Source organism: Mus pahari, chromosome 1, assembly GCF_900095145.1.
Source record: "Mus pahari chromosome 1, PAHARI_EIJ_v1.1, whole genome shotgun sequence".
NCBI lineage: Eukaryota > Metazoa > Chordata > Mammalia > Rodentia > Muridae > Mus > Mus pahari.
Genome location: NC_034590.1, coordinates 141,377,615 through 141,394,455, shown reverse-complemented (window position 1 = coordinate 141,394,455; position 16,841 = coordinate 141,377,615). Strand labels below are relative to the sequence as shown.

Here is a 16,841-nt window from a genome sequence, read left to right as displayed (position 1 = left end):
AGGTGAGAGTTCTCTCTCTCTCTCTCTCTCTCTCTCTCTCTCTCTCTCTCTCTCTCTCTCTCTCTCTCAATGTGTGTGTGTGTGTGTGTGTGTGTGTGTGTGTATGTAAGGGTTACACGACATTGCTGCCTTCAGAAAGAAGGACCATTGCTAAGGCAACCCAGAGAAAGAACAAGAAAGGATCCATTCTTTTTGACCCTGCCTCTTTTTTAACTGCCACTCTCTTGAGGGTCTTGTTGGTAGAATCCAACAAAGATCCAGCTATGAATGGAAAAACTTATTTCCAAAGCCTAATCATAGCATCAGAGAACAAATCATACAAGTATAGATGAAGAGCTAAGAGACAATTGACAAATGGCACTTCTGGGTTCATAACAAAGTTCAAACGATGATTCCCAGTGGCTTCAGCCTAAACAAACTCCCTGGTTTGAAATTCCCACAGTGTGTTTCATCTGGTGGCCTAACACCTGCTGGTCATCACGACTTAAGATTCATCGGTTCATTCAGAGTTAAGGCAGAGTGGTTTTCTGGCTGAGGCATCCTTTTGGAATTCATTAGGTAGAGTCTGCACAGAGCAACAGTCACTCACAACTGTCTCTATGATCTGACTTACAATTTGTGCAGGAAAAGACAAGGGGAACTTGCTTATTCCCTTAAGTCCATTTTCAGAGCTGCCAATTTAGAAAGCTCAAAAGATGATTAAGGGGTTAGTAACTTCTGATGTTAGAAACTTGTCACGTTCATATCTTTGATCTTCTTTTAGCCTACTGTAGGCATTATTCTTTTTTATATTGAGGTTGTCTCATTTTAGGCTACTTAAAATGTCTGTGGCATTTTTGTTTGTTTTCTGTATCAGTTTTAGTTCTGCATTATATGCTGCAAGATCAACTTAATTCTATCCCTCTCATTTGGCTCCAAATCTCAGCTCTTCAGTGAAATTTGCAACGTGTCTTGAATTTTCTACCACTTGCTAACAAACACCTTAGTTGTCTTTGGGGAAGTAATCTTGAGATGCCCTTGAGATGCCTTTGAGATGCCTTTGGGATGCCTTTGGGATGCCCTTGGGATGCCTTTGGGATGACTCTGGGGAAGTAGTCTTGAGATGCCCTCTCTACCGATACAACACAGCTAGTGTTAATTATAGAAGTTAAAATTGTTCACTTCTAACCAAATTGGCAAGCCAATTTTGGCTATTATGTAATAGTCTTTCCTCTACTTTTCATGGGGGGAAAGAAGGGGATAGCAGTGAAAAAAATGAATACAAGAGAATTATTCATCCTAAAATAGAGAGCTAAGATTGTAAATCATCTTGTGTTTTTCTAAAGCAACAAGTCATAAATGATTGCTCTAAGATGGGATCGGTTTTGCTCCTACTATTGAAATTATAATTGTCATTTGAACATGTGGGGACCAGTGAGAGAACAAACTATGGACTCCAAGATTCACCTATCTTGAGAAAAGCTTTTTCCTCCCAAAGAGCAGTGTGTTGATTGACACAAACACTGCTGCTTATTCTTTTAGAAGTAAATAAGCTGGCAAAGAACGGCACGTGGTCGAACCAGGTCACTGGGTCAACTCGTGGGAAGATGTCTTGGTCACTTCCGTGTTTAGCGTGTGCTACTGAGCCCTTGCCCTCTTTCCTACCATCAAAGTCAGCTAATTTGGACTTTCTGGTTAACTGCACTAGGTAATTGACCTACTCAATGTCTATTCTTTGTGCATCCCTTTTCATATTCTTGCCAAAGGAATCTTTCTAAACTTTTATTCATACCACTTGATTGAAATCTCGTTACCTTTAGGGGAAGGATCCACATTTCTCACTGTGGAATATGACACTTTCATCATCTGCTCTGCTTACTTTCCTGCCTTCCTCCTGACTGTCCTCCTCGGGCCCCTCACCTAAGGTTCTGACCCTGGAGGACTAGCAAAGAGCTCTCACAGTTTGCCTCAAGGCCTCTGCATTTCAGCAAGTTGTTTTGTCTACTTTGGACAGTTCTTTCTGCACCTCCCTCCCTACCCCCTCTACCCTCCACCCCCGCCTCCAATTAGGACTCATTCTTAAAAGCCAGTTAGACATCACTTCCATCTGAGATTCACGTCACCAACTCTGAAAATTGACTAAAAGAAATAATCAAGTCCCCACCCCCTAAAATTTACTGCACAAATTGTAATTCAGATCGATCGAGGGACTGTTGTTCTGTGCAAACTCCCAGCTGACTCCCTCTACACCCCAGTGAATGAGCTGCCTCCACAATGCCTGGGCAGAATTATCACACTAATTCCCTGAGTGTGTGGCATTTACCATTTCCTATGAGTATCTTCATGTAGTTGATCTTTGTGTGTGTGGTGTATGTTTGTGTTCATGTGGGGGGGGGTTGCATTTGCGCAAGTGGAGGTCAGAGGTCATTTTCTGGTGCCTTCCTAAATTATCTCACCTTATTGAGAAAGGGCCTCTGGCAGAAATTTGACCTCATCGATTTGGCGAGGCTTGCCATTGAGCTCTGGAAATCTGCCTGTTGCTTCCTGCTCCCACATAGTGCTAGAGTTATATATGTGCAATGGGGTGCTCAGCTTTTCCATGGGTACTGGGATCCAAACTCAGGTAGTCATCCTCTTCACATAGCAGGAACTTTATCAACTGAGCCATTTCCAAGCTACTCTCATATTTTGGTGTCCAACACTATGATTGATAAAGCTCCAGTGAATATTTTCTGGTGGAATAAATGTACAACTGAACAATCTTTTTAAAAATTATTTTATTTACATTCCAGTCATTGTCCCCCACTTGGTTCCCCCTCTCACAGTTCCTCATCTCCTTCCCCCTCTCCCTTACCTCTGAGAGGGTGCTTCTCTCCAATCCCCGCAAACCTCCCCCTTTTCTGGGGCCTCAAGTCTCTTGAGGATTAAGTGCATCTTCTGCCACTGAGTCCAGACCAGGCACACCTCTGCTACATATATGTGCCAGGGGCCTTGGACCAGCCCGTGTATGCTCCTGGCTGGTGGCTCGATGACTGAACAATCTTAAGAGCATTTCAACTATTGTTTCAAGATGTACTAATTTATATATACTCACAATATAATACAGCCAAGCTCCCTGGTGTTCCACATTTGCATAGGCCTTGGCACTGTCAGTCATTTATGTTCCAAACACTGCAGAGGATTCTCACTGGATCTTGCTGTGGCTTTAATAAGCCCTTAGTATGCTAATGGATGCAGCTGTAGGAAAAGCATTTCACCAGCATTTATTAACATTTCCTAAGACTGCAGATGCAGAGGCTTTGCAGCCAAACTTTTTCTAGGAGCAGTAAGAAGAGCAGTGAGTCTGGTACAAGTTGAAGCACTGTAGTTAAGATTTTAGAATCAGAACAAAAATTGATTTGGTCCATAATTATAAAGTTTAGGTATTCATATAAAAGTTCTCCAGGCTTATTAATTATGCATGTTTGGGTTACAGTTCTCAGAATTCTAGTACAGTATTTGGAAGCTGGTCCTAACATCTGTATTTTAAAATAAACACACTAACCACCCTTGAAACTGTCCACAGAATGAGAAACACTGTTCAGAGACTAGTTTCATATTACAAATTAATTTATGAAACCACCTATTTGGTCAGTCAACTTGTTAATGTGACTTTCACCATTTTGTGTGTATATGCAGCAGAATTTCGCAAAACTGAAATTCAGATTTCTTGGCAAAGTTTAAGACAGAACACAGTAAATAAAGGTCTCTGATGATGTTGCAAAAGCAAGAGCAGTTATAGGGGACGTTCTGTGGTGACAAAAGGTGCCGCTGCCTTAAGATTAGGTAGAATTTGGACTCATCTGCTATGAGTCTCAGCCTCTCTGGCTCTTCATTTCTTGTTTGTTTGTTTGTTTTTGTTTTTTTTCGAGACAGGGTTTCTCTGTGTAGCCTTGGCTGTCCTGGAACTACTCTCTGTAGACCAGGCCGGCCTCGAACTCAGAAATCCGCCTGCCTCTGCCTCCCGAGTGCTGGGATTAAAGGTGTGCGCCACCACGCCCGGCTGAAGTTCTTCTTTTAAAGTAGTACTTTGCCTTTATCAGCCTTACAGAATTACCTAGTGCTGAAATGAGTGTGACAATGGCTGACAGAGAGGAAGATCTGATCTCAGACTGTTACACCTTATAATTATGGTTTTAAATAACTCATCTGCCTACATTAAAATACATAGCCTCGGGGAATTTGTTCTTAGGATAAGCAAGTTTGCAGCTTCCTATTCCTGGGTAATTAGGATTCTAACTGAACTGTCATATTACGTAAGGAAAACTTGTGTAACAAAAATACAAAAGTAATTTATATAGAAGACCAAGATTCAAGAAGCTTCTTTACTACTCCAGATCATCTCCCACCTAACTCATTTGTCTTTCCCACTCTCTGTTAGAATCCACAGGACAAGAGATTCGGATGTACGCCCGAGTTTGAACATCATGGGTTCTACTTCTTTGGTTGTGGCAACGGGGAGGAAATCATTAACCTTTGATTGAGTTTATTTTGCAAGTAGTTTTATTATGGTTTTACTCACTATACCCAGTTAACAATTTAAATTGTATAATTCGGTAGTTCTTAGTAGAACGGCGTGCGTGGCATTGGGGGGAACCATCATCACTATCAATTGCAGAACATTTTTACCAACCCTCAAAAAGAAATCCCCGGTCAGCAGTTATACTCCATTCTTCCCTCCTCCCCCACTCCATAGCAGGTGCTAATTAAAGTTCGTCTAGAGTTGCTTATTCGAGGTCTTTTGTAACTAATAACGGCATCATACAGTATGTAGACTTGCGGAGCGAATTTCTCCCCATCTCCTTCCAGCCTCCACAGGAACACACGGATCGGAGAACAGAAGGACGATACCCCTAAAACGCACTCAGCTCCATCCACACTGAAAAACCCAAACACCCCCACCTTTCAGCGTCACCCCGCCGCAGCGGAGAGTGGGAGCAGCGCCCCGCCCATCCCCGCTGTCGCCTCACTGACGTCACCGCTCCCAGCCGCAGACTCCCTCCCTCCTTCCCGGTCGCGGTAGCTTTGACAGGACGCGATGGCGGCGGCCGGGTCTGCAGGGTTGCCGGCGACCGTGTCGGAAAAGCAGGAGTTTTACCAGCTTCTGAAGAACCTGATCAATCCAAGCTGCATGGTGCGGAGGCAAGCCGAGGAGGTCTATGAGAATATCCCAGGTCTGTGTAAGACTACATTCCTCTTAGACGCCGTCCGAAATAGAAGAGCAGGTTATGAGGTGAGACAAATGGCTGCCGCACTGCTACGACGGCTTTTGTCCTCAGGGTTTGAGGAGGTCTATCCAAATCTACCTTCTGAAGTGCAGAGGGATGTCAAGATTGAACTGATATTGGCCGTTAAGTTAGAAACACATGCTAGCATGAGGAAAAAGCTTTGTGATATTTTTGCGGTGCTGGCCAGGAATTTGATAGATGAGAATGGCACTAACCATTGGCCAGAAGGTCTGAAATTCCTCATTGATTCGATTCACTCTAAAAATGTGGTTCTGTGGGAAGTTGCACTTCACGTTTTCTGGCACTTTCCTGGGATTTTTGGGAACCAAGATCGTCACGATTTGGATATCATCAAGAGGTTGTTGGACCAATGTATTCAAGATCAGGAGCATCCAGCAATCAGGACATTATCTGCTAGAGCTGCAGCTACGTTTGTCCTTGCTAATGAAAACAATATTGCTCTTTTCAAAGACTTTGCGGATTTGCTTCCTGGAATCTTACAGGCTGTGAATGATTCCTGCTACCAGGATGATGATTCCGTGCTAGAATCCCTTGTCGAGATTGCAGATACTGTACCTAAGTACTTGGGTCCCTATCTAGAAGATACTCTGCAGTTGAGTCTGAAGTTATGTGGAGACTCTAGGCTTAGTAATCTGCAACGCCAGCTGGCTCTGGAAGTAATAGTCACCTTATCTGAAACTGCAACTCCAATGTTGAAAAAGCATACAAATATTATTGCACAGGCTGTGCCTCATATATTGGCAATGATGGTTGACCTTCAAGATGATGATGACTGGGTAAATGCTGATGAAATGGAAGAAGATGACTTTGACAGCAATGCAGTTGCTGCTGAGAGTGCCCTAGACAGACTGGCTTGTGGACTTGGTGGGAAAGTTGTTTTGCCAATGACCAAGGAGCATATCATGCAGATGCTTCAAAGCCCTGACTGGAAATGTCGACATGCCGGATTAATGGCCTTATCAGCCATTGGAGAAGGTTGCCATCAGCAAATGGAACCAATTCTAGATGAGACGGTTAACTCGGTTTTACTTTTTCTTCAGGATCCTCATCCAAGGGTAAGGGCTGCTGCCTGTACTACACTTGGACAGATGGCTACAGATTTTGCACCTAGTTTCCAAAAGAAATTCCATGAAATAGTGATTACAGCTTTGTTGCGAACCATGGAAAACCAAGGTAATCAGCGTGTGCAATCTCACGCAGCTTCTGCTCTTGTCATTTTTATTGAAGACTGCCCGAAATCATTGCTAATTCTCTATTTGGAAAATATGGTAAAAAGTCTCCACTCCATCTTGGTAATTAAACTTCAAGAGCTGATTCGGAATGGAACTAAGTTGGCCTTAGAACAACTTGTGACAACCATTGCTTCGGTTGCAGATGCAATAGAAGAAAGCTTTATTCCATATTATGATGTATTTATGCCTTCACTCAAACACGTTGTTGAGCTGGCTGTTCAAAAGGAACTCAAGCTTCTTCGAGGAAAAACTATTGAGTGCATTAGCCATGTTGGACTTGCTGTTGGGAAGGAAAAATTTATGCAAGATGCATCAAATGTGATGCAGTTACTGTTGAAGACACAATCAGACTTAAATAACATGGAAGATGATGACCCTCAGACTTCTTACATGGTTTCAGCCTGGGCTAGAATGTGTAAAATCCTTGGCAAAGACTTTGAGCAATATCTTCCACTGGTTATTGAGCCTCTTATCAAGACTGCTTCAGCTAAGCCCGATGTCGCTCTCTTAGACACACAGGATGTGGAGAACATGAGTGATGACGATGGCTGGCAGTTTGTAAACCTCGGAGACCAGCAAAGCTTCGGAATCAAAACTTCAGGACTTGAAGCAAAAGCAACTGCTTGCCAGATGTTGGTTTACTATGCTAAGGAGTTAAGAGAAGGATTTGTCGAATACACAGAACAAGTTGTGAAGATGATGGTTCCTCTGCTGAAATTTTATTTTCATGACAATGTTCGAGTGGCAGCTGCGGAAGCCATGCCCTTTCTCTTGGAATGTGCAAAAATTCGTGGCTCAGAGTATCTTTCACAGATGTGGCAGTTTATATGTGATCCCTTAATCAAGGCAATTGGAACCGAACCTGATACAGATGTACTCTCAGAAATAATGAATTCTTTTGCCAAATCCATTGAAGTAATGGGAGATGGTTGTCTCAACGATGAACACTTGGAAGAACTGGGAGGAATTTTGAAGGCAAAGCTTGAAGGGCACTTTAAAAATCAAGAGTTACGGCAAGTAAAAAGGCAAGAAGAAAATTATGACCAACAGGTTGAAATGTCTCTTCAAGATGAGGATGAATGCGATGTTTATATTCTGACCAAAGTATCAGATATTTTGCACTCATTATTTAGTACTTACAAGGAAAAAATTTTGCCATGGTTTGAGCAGCTACTCCCATTAATTGTAAATCTAATTTGTTCAAGTAGGCCATGGCCAGACAGACAGTGGGGACTATGCATATTTGATGACATCATAGAGCACTGCAGTCCAACCTCATTTAAGTATGTTGAGTATTTTCGATGGCCAATGCTTCTCAATATGCGAGACAACAACCCTGAAGTCAGACAAGCTGCTGCTTATGGACTGGGAGTCATGGCACAGTTTGGTGGAGATGACTATCGTTCCTTGTGTTCGGAAGCCGTTCCACTCTTGGTAAAAGTTATTAAGTGTGCAAATTCCAAAACCAAAAAGAATGTGATTGCTACAGAGAACTGTATCTCAGCAATTGGAAAGATTCTAAAGTTTAAGCCCAACTGTGTAAACGTGGATGAAGTTCTCCCACACTGGCTATCATGGCTTCCGCTGCATGAAGATAAAGAAGAAGCTATTCAGACTTTGAATTTTCTCTGTGACCTAATTGAAAGCAACCACCCAGTTGTGGTTGGTCCAAATAATTCCAATCTTCCCAAAATCATCAGTATAATTGCAGAAGGAAAAATTAATGAGACTATTAGCCATGAAGACCCCTGTGCCAAACGCCTAGCTAATGTTGTCCGTCAGATACAGACTTCTGAAGAATTATGGTTGGAATGCACATCCCAACTAGATGATGAACAGCAGGAAGCTTTACAAGAGTTACTCAGTTTTGCTTGAAGCAGTTTAATACCATCTATCATAAAAGTAGCTACAAAGTGTTGTGAGTGGATTCATTACAAATGAGAGATACACCATTTCTCTCTGCTAAGCAGTTCATACTTCCGTGTTTCTCCGGGATTAGTCTTAAGGTCTCCTGTTTATTTTGCACGTGTCACCTCTTAAAACAGTGGTTGTAACTTGTGCTTCCAGTCGTCTTAGAGTTATTTGTCACCTTCCAACTTAGTGTGAAATGTATAAATTGTTATTTGTCTGTCCTATTGATGCTGGGCAGACGGTATATTTGGTGCCAAGATGTCTGTGACTGTCACAAGATGCAAAAAGCTCAGAAAGAAAGGGAGACTTCCAGGTTAAATATTTCTGGAATTGAGGGTGAAGAATACAGTGACAGACTTGTTCTTCCTTGGTAGTACTCTGTTTGTTACAGTGAGGGAAGGATGCTAGAACTGAGTGTGTCAAGGTACTGCAGTGGATGTAGGAGTTGTTTTCTACAACATAAGTGAACCTTTTCATATGGTACTCCTGAAAAGTGGTTATAACATGTCTAAATTCCAGTTCCTAAAATGTCCAGCGGAGAGTTATGAGAACTTTTAAATCTCCTTAACCAAACTGGTCTTAAAAAAATTATCTAGAACTGAAACATTCATGGGTGTGGAGGAGGAGGTACTGAGGAGACATTTATCATTGAAAGCATCTGACAGACTAGAACAATATAATAAATACTAAATAGTCAGTGTTTGTGGGAGTCAGGTATTGTTACATGTTTTGGCCAAGTATTATTTTGTGTTTGTATGTCATATCCCTGTTACTCCCATTTCAAACATTAAGGGAAACCTTTATTCAGAATGGGGGTTAAATAGAGTTCTATTTTGAAGCAGTTCCTAACAGATTCTACCAAAACTGAAACAAAATGTTATCCTTGAACATTAAAAAGAAAAGAGCTTTAAGACTAGTCACATATCAGTGTATGTGTATTACAAAACAGCTATCAATTTAGGGTTAATTACATTAAGTGGAATGTCTTTAGGGTTGAAGAGATTTTTTTTTTTGGTAGGATAGGAAAAAACTTCTACTTAACAGCTTCATTCAAAACTTACAAACAAGAATGTCTGTTGTGACTTCCTGAGCCTGTTGTGAGTACTGTGTATGTAACAGACCAAATATGTCCGAACCCGTAAGTGCTCAATAAATTGTCAGTGTTACTACTGTTGATTGTCCTTCTACTGTGTTCTTTTTATACTTTAGAAATTTTGTACGTGGAATTTCCCTTCCCTACTAGGTCTATCTAGACTACTGCAGACAGGGATATAAAGTTAGGATTATAGATAGTTCAGAATTTGATGTATTCTATGGTTATAATTGTATTTAAAATAAATAGAAAAATAGCTACCTTGAAGTTTATGTTTTCTCTGGGTGGTGGGACTAAGTGCCAGTTTTTCTTTTATCTATAGTTTACCTACGAACAATATGTTTCTTATTAATAAACGATTTTTTTAAGTCCAAGGACCTGATTTTTCTTTCATAATAACTAGGATTAGTTCATGAATAGAGTTAAGGTTCCTTCTACTTATCTGGAGCTCTTTATATGTCTTAAGAAATCTTTCACCAATATTCTGTTTTCATTTCCTGTCGTCTTGTGGAAATTTGACAAATGATTTGTAATTGAGCAATTGGAGTTTTGAAGTAAGAGTTCTTAAATTTGAATTTTGTCAAACTTTTCCTGTTAGTTTCCCCATCTGTAAGATCGCCTATCTAATAGGTAGTGTACGTGGTTGTTGTGAGAGTCAAAGAAGATAATGACTACCAAGTGCTTAGTAGCACAAGGTTCAGAAAGTGGAAGCTATTGTGTAGTTTTGAAATGGGTCTAGTGGCTAAAAGGACATTTGCTCGAGTTTAGTTGGCTTTAGATTTGTGGGCTTTGTCAGAGGAAGTGAAGGAAAAGCTAGCCAGACATATTTGCCAGTTGCTGAAGTATAACTGTCCCACTTTCTTCTCATCATGAGCCGAGGTATGTATGAGAGAAAACTATAAATGCCAGATAAATACCTGCACGTGTATAAGTCATTGTATATGTGAAGTACTTTAATAACTTGTATTCCTGTTTCACTGTTTTACTTACAACTGGTACCTACTGAGCCCCCACAAGAAAGTTTTATGCTATTAAATTTTATCAGTCCTTTAATAGTTAAAGTCTTTGTTTATAGACGTAAACCATTTTGAAGGTGAGAGTATCTCAGCCATTTCGTTATGAATATCATGTTTAAGTTGCATTTCTATAGTTTTGGTTTTATGTTTCATTCCACGTTTCAAGCAAGTAAGTGAATATTATGTTCATTAGAAAGCACTAACGTCTACTTGGGGTTCATTAATTTCCCCCTCATTTTAAGCAACAAGTAAACTAATGTAGTGAGTCCACATTTTAGTCATTTAAAAATATGTAGCGAGATTTTAAAGCCACACCAGTGACAAGCTGTATAGCTTAGAATAGACATATGGAGACTATTTAGTGAGATTGCATTCTCTTAAATTCTTAGCGGAACTCAAGAACCCAAGTGTTTTTAGGTTTTTAAAACTCAATAGAAAACAGGATTCGCTTTCGAGAACTAGAGTTTTAGAGTTCTACAGACAACCACTCTTCTTTTGAGGAGCTCTTAATTTTCTTTCTAAACTTTTCTAAATGCTGTTTTGTTTTGTCTTAAAAAACTAAAACCCAGTCAGTCACAAGGAAGGAGAGGAACAAAGAATATTTTACAACGGAGAGGATTTAATCTTGTTCATTCTCGTTATTCATTTGTGTTAACAAAGGTTATCTAGTAACTGGCTTGAGAAAACTAAAAAATACTAAAAAATTTAAAACTAGTAAGGGTCTCGCCAAAAGGAAACTTTCAGTCTCTTGCTCGCCTTCCAGACTGCGCCAGCGCAGGCGCTCTGTTTCTCCCTCCACCCCACCCCTTACAGAAGTCCGCATATTGATGACATCATTAGCCCGCGCAACACCCTGGGCCTCCGAGCCCGTCGGGGAGCCAAGTCGGGGGCTTTCGCGGAGCAGGGCGGGCCCAGAGGGGGCGGGGCCACCCCGTGCTACTACGCCTGCGCGCCGGGCATGGCGACGGCGGCTCTTTCTTCGCCTCTCTCCCCGGCGCTCCCCGGCCGGGGGGGCTGAGTGCCCTCCCCTCCCTCCCCGCCCCTCCCCTCGCCCCCTCCCGCCTGCGGGGCTTCTAACTGACACTTGTCGCCCGGCCCGGTCCGTGCGCCGCCTCCTCCTGCCCGGGTCCCCCCGCAGGTAGACAGGGGCGGGAGGGGGTGTGAGGGAGAGGAGGAGCCGGAGCCGCGGCGGCCCGGGGCTGCGGCCCACTCGGGAAGGAGCCGAGCCCTCTTACTCCTCGCCCCCTCCCAGCGCCCTGTCGGCCCGGGAGGGGGTGGGGCGCCGAGGCCCCGCGGGCCGGGCCGGTGAGCGGGCGGGGTGTGGAGCGTGCGGCGGGCGCGGGCCGCGCGCCGCCGGGGGGAGGGGAGAGGAGGGCACCTAGCTCTCCTCTCCCCCCTCCCCCGCGCGCCATGTAACCCCGCCCCACGGGCGCGAGCCTGAGACCCCCGCGCGCGCGGGTCCCCGGCCGGCCGGCGGGCGACGGAGGAGAGCGAGGCCCGATGCGGCAGGGGCTGCGCGGCGCCGCGGATCTCTGAGGAAGCGGCCCGCGCTCCCGCGTCCCCCGGCGCCCGGAGCGGCCGCTCCTCTCGACCCAGCCTGGGCCTGCCGGGGGCATGAGCGTGCCGGAGCCACCGGGGGAGATGGAGCGGGCCGCGGAGGAGGAGCGGCCGCCACCGCCGACGGGAGAAGGGAACGAGGAGGAGGTGGTGGTGGCGGCGGCGGCGGCCCGGGCCTCGGGGCTGGTCCGCCGGAGGAGTGCCTCCTCGGTGGACGAGGAGGAGGAAGAGGCGGCGGCGGCGGCGGCGGCGGAGACGACGGTGGTCGCAGGCGGTGGCTGCAAGGAGCAGGAGCTGACCTACGAGCTGCAGCAGGGCTACCGCATCCTGGGCGAGTTCCTGCAGGAGAAGCACCGCGGCCTCACCGCCCCTTTCCTGCAGCCCTTGGGGGGCGTTGCCGCCGGGGAAGAAGAGGTGGCCGAAGGGCGGCGCAGCGGGGGCCGGGGCAGTCGCGTCCCCCCGCAGCAGCCCGGCCAGGGCCTGTGTCTGTTGAAGATGGAGGAGAAGTTCTCCAGCGGCCAGTACAGGGGCATCACCGAGTTTGTGGCGGACTTCAGGTTGATGCTGGAGACGTGCTACCGCCTGCACGGCGTCGACCACTGGATCTCCAAACAGGGCCAGAAGCTGGAGATGTTGCTGGAGCAGAAGTTGGCGCTTCTCTCTCGGTAAGCGAGCCCGGGTCCCCGGTGGGACTGACAGACCGACACAAACACACCCGCACACGTGTCCGAGGAGGGGCTGGGCCAGGGCCTGGGGGGCGGCGCTGATAGGTGCCGAGTTGGTGCTGCAACCGCGGGAGGAGGAGCGGCCGCGCTGGGCGCGGGACCAGAGGGGTGTGGTGGGCACCCACGCCGAAGCCCAGAAGGTAGCCCCGTCCTAAGAACCCCAATCTCGGATAGCAGGTCGATAAGGTTCAAGACGTAAGGGTTACGGGAGAAGGCGGAGGGAAAGCTTTTTGTAGGATGGAAGTTGAACCCGCCACTTGTAGACAGTTTACAATGGCACGTGGGGAGAGATACCTTTAGAAAAAAAAATAATGTTGCTCGTAAGGAATGATGGTCGAGCAAAATTTGTATCTTTCACTGTCTGTTTCAACCATTTGGAATTTTTAGTGGGATTAAATGTTTCCGTTTCATGAGGAAATTGAATTTTTTGCAGTGACAAGAAATCAATGCACCAGCACAACGTCTTTCATAAGATTAGACTTGCATGCTGTAGGCCTGTCTGTCTTTTTCCAGTGCTAGATAGAACAGAGGGTTTCAAGCATACCAGACAAGCACTCTTGAACCCAGCCTCAAACATTTTTTATTCTACTAGAAATTATAAGTAATTCAAATTGTACTGTGCTTTTGGTATACACCATCTATATGATCCCCCTTTTAGTAAGAGAAAATAAATTAACATAGGACACTGAAGGTGTTTTTTTTATACAATAATCACTATATAGTGAACATGAACCCAGTTAATTTAACTTTTTCAGTAATAGAAAAGTTTTAAAATATTAGAAATGTTAATTAAAGTGGATTAATTAATTACCAGGATTTTTTATTTTGTATGTATGAGAGAGTGTATGTGCACTTGGGGGGGGGCATGATCATGCAGTGGAAATCAGAAGAAAGTGTCTGGTGTATGCTATCACTCTACATTAATCCTTTGGGAAAACGTGAAATTTGCATTTTTTTTTTTTTTTAAGAGACTGGAAGTTAGCAAGCTCCAGCCAGCCTCCAGTCTTCATCTCCTTTGGAGCAGGGGTTACAGGTTGGTTCCATGGTAATAGGATCTGAACTCAAGTCCTCTTGATTGGGCATCAAGGGCTGTTAAGTGCTAAGTCATCTTTCCAGCTCCTGGAATAGGACTTTGGGTTTTATTCCCGGGATGAGCTTGACTGATTGACTTTTTTTGACCTGTTTCCTTGTCTATAAAATAGGGTCTATAAAATATTATCTACTAAAAAGGTTGCAGTGAGAACTAAATGAGTTTTTTTTTTTATTTTTTTTTTTAGCAAAGTCAATAATATAGGTCATGTAACTCAATGTATTAAGCACAGTAGTGCAATAAAATGAATATTATCTCAAATCTGGACTTGGACATTGTATAAAATGTGTAAAATAATCTGTTTCTCATTTCTCTTTGGCTTCTCATATACTATTTTAAAATTTATTACTAATTTCACTAAAAATAATATAGTGAGTGTTAACTCATTAAAAGACAGATTCGCTTTAAACAGACTAAAGTTGTTTTTGCTTTCTGCAGTGAAGTAGAATTATTTGGTAATAGGTTAAGTGTTTACAAATTAGCTTTGTAAGTTTAATATTTTTATTTGGTGATTTTTTTTTTAAACTGTGTTTGTTACTCTTTACAGTGCAGTGTAGTGGAAATGGCACATATTTAAAAAGCAGTCCATTCAAATGTCATAAATTTTAAAAAACTTTTTGAAAAGAAGATTTATTTTTAACTTGTGGCAGAGGGCTTATATGCATGTGAGTGCAGGTGCCTGTGAAGGCCACAGTTTGTCAGAGTCACTGGAGCTGAAGTTAAAGGTGTTTGTGAGCCACCTGAGGTGAGTGCGAGGAATCAAACACTGGTCCTCTGGGAGAGAGCAGTATGTGCTCTTAATCGTCTGAGCCACTCTCCAGTCCCACATGTCATTTTTTTTATAAATAGCTAAATATACTCCAAACTGATGTCACAGGATTTGAAACACAGAAGGAACCTTAGAGTTCTTGTCATTCACTTAGTTTTACAGATGGCAAAAACAGCACATAGAATGAGACAGGATAGATCTATGGAAGTTCTAAAGGGTAGCATACAGCTCAACTATAGATAAATTCAAAATTACTGTGTGCATAACAAATCTTTGTCTACAAAATGTCAGTTTATTTCTGTTTTGCATAAAAGTATATAAATATCATTATTCCTAATAGCTTATGCCCAGAAATAGCCCCATGAGGTTTACACTTAGAATTTAAACTAGCAATGTTTTAAAGTTAATAAAATAGATGTCTCTGATTTATTAGGCCAAAAGAAATAAAAATGCATGCGTTTTAGTAGCACAAGTAATGTGATGGTCTCCAATAGTTTTGAGTCCCTCGTGTTTTTGTTCCAGTATTTGATGTATGCAAACATTTCGTAAGTGCTAGACTATATTTGTGGGTACTAATTTTTTTCTTTTTTCTATTAGCTTAAGATCTGAGTCATAACTTAGCAAGTATTCTGAGTGGGCAGAACTAAGTGGAGGTTACAGCTTCTTGGAATATAAGTTGGATACATAAATGTTCAAGAACAGTACTCTACAGACTTATATGATTATGATTTTTGGAAAAGAGATGACCTTATGAGTATCATAGAGTGGTGGTGGTATGTTAGTAATTCAACAAGTATCACATGTTATCTAAGTTTTGTCTTCTGATGTATATTTCTTAGACACTGAGTTATTACTTTCAAATGGTAAAAATTACTTTAAAGTTGCTGCATATATGGAGCTGGCAAGAATACTCAGTGGGAAAAAGTATTTGCTGCCAGGCTTGAGAACCAGATTTGATCCCTGGACTCCTGTGATACAGTAGAGGGAGAGAATTGACTCCTGAAAGTTGCCCTCTGACTTCCACTTGTGGGTTACACAACCCTTTCCATAAAGACATGTAAAAAAAAATTGTTTTATTTTGAGCTGCTAATTGAGCTTTCTGTTGAGCAGTTGATGAGGTATTAGGTAAAGAGGAGCCACATTATCATTAGTGAGCAGCCTAGTGATACTGGTACTGTGAACAAGTTAGAGCAGATCTCTGTTTCATCATCCATTCAGTGACAGATGACAAACTAGATTAGTTGATAGTATAAATTTTCTGAATTTGACGGGATTGACTTGAAATCTTGGCTTAGCTTATAAAGTACTCTTACATGTTACATGGGAACATGTTTTGGGACTACTGTGATGAGCTATGTTCTAGAATGTTAGAGGTATATAGACATTGTATAAACTATGGTGTGGGGGCGGGGGTGAAGTTTAAAATATCTTATGTCTTATTCAAGACATTGTAGTTTTGAGCTAGATGAAATTAATATCATTGAATATGTATTTGAGTAGTTCTGTACTAGATAGTACATAAAGTCCTCTTGATATATTGGTAAACATTATCTTGTTCCTTCGGGTTGATAGGTGAAGAGAAATGCACAGATCTGGAGACAGGAGAATACAGTGTTGGACAAGGGTACCAAGGCAGAACTTTATATGAGAATTGTTGATCTTTAGCAGCCTTTTGGGAGAGAGAAAGATTATAAAAGATTGTGATTAACCCCCTTCCCTTCCTCCCTCTCTCCACATGGCCATGACCAGCCTCTCTTTTCCTACTTCTCTCTTTCTCTCTGCCTTTCTACAATAAAGCTCTAAAACCATTTTTTTAAAAAAAGTTTGTGATTAAAATTTATATACCATATATTGAAAGCTGGGCAGCTCGATAGAAGGCTAAGAAAGAGTATATTATGGCACCAATAAAAGGTATTCTTTTCAGTACTGTAAACTTTTTCTAAAGTTTGTTTCACTTGAAAATATTTGAGAATATTGTAGATTTCTTACAATAAAAATGCCTTGGTAGAGTACAGTATATTTTTATTTTGTAGCCTATAAATATGATTGTAAGCTCCGGTACTATGACCAAATACCTGAGAAAAACAATTTTTAAAAGTTTTATTCCATTTTATACTTGTATTTTAGCTTTCAGATCACTTTTAGACTTTTTTTTTTTTTTTTTTTTTTAGACAGGGTTTC

The 16,841-nt window shown here is 42.5% G+C and overlaps 2 protein-coding genes across 5 annotated transcripts in view; both read left to right on the top strand.

Annotated features, from left to right (window-relative positions):
• Positions 1-5,038: 5,038 nt before the first annotated feature.
• On the top strand, positions 5,039-9,584 carry Ranbp6 (RAN binding protein 6). Of its 2 annotated transcripts, XM_021206164.2 has the most exons (2): positions 5,053-5,192; positions 6,308-9,584. In XM_021206164.2, the coding sequence occupies exons 1-2, from the start codon at positions 5,178-5,180 to the stop codon at positions 8,372-8,374; spliced, it is 2,082 nt and encodes a 693-aa protein (XP_021061823.2). In that variant the 5' UTR covers positions 5,053-5,177; the 3' UTR covers positions 8,375-9,584. The 2 variants fall into 2 exon arrangements, with proteins under 2 accessions (XP_021061806.1, XP_021061823.2); XM_021206147.2 differs by having other exon boundaries at positions 5,039-9,584.
• A 2,420-nt stretch (positions 9,585-12,004) lies between these two features.
• The window catches only part of Kiaa2026 (KIAA2026 ortholog), a 96,608-nt gene continuing 91,771 nt past the window's right edge, over positions 12,005-16,841 (top strand). For all 3 annotated transcript variants that reach the window (XM_029536632.1, XM_029536629.1, XM_021197671.2), the window contains exon 1: positions 12,005-12,741. In XM_029536632.1, the coding sequence (XP_029392492.1) occupies positions 12,134-12,741 (608 nt within the window). In that variant the 5' untranslated portion in view covers positions 12,005-12,133. The remainder of the gene's footprint in view (positions 12,742-16,841) is intronic.

Excerpts from the sequence above, each read along its gene's own strand:
- Ranbp6 (XM_021206147.2), top strand. The coding sequence starts at position 5,057 with ATGGCGGCGGCCGGGTCTGCAGGGTTGCCGGCGACCGTGTCGGAAAAG.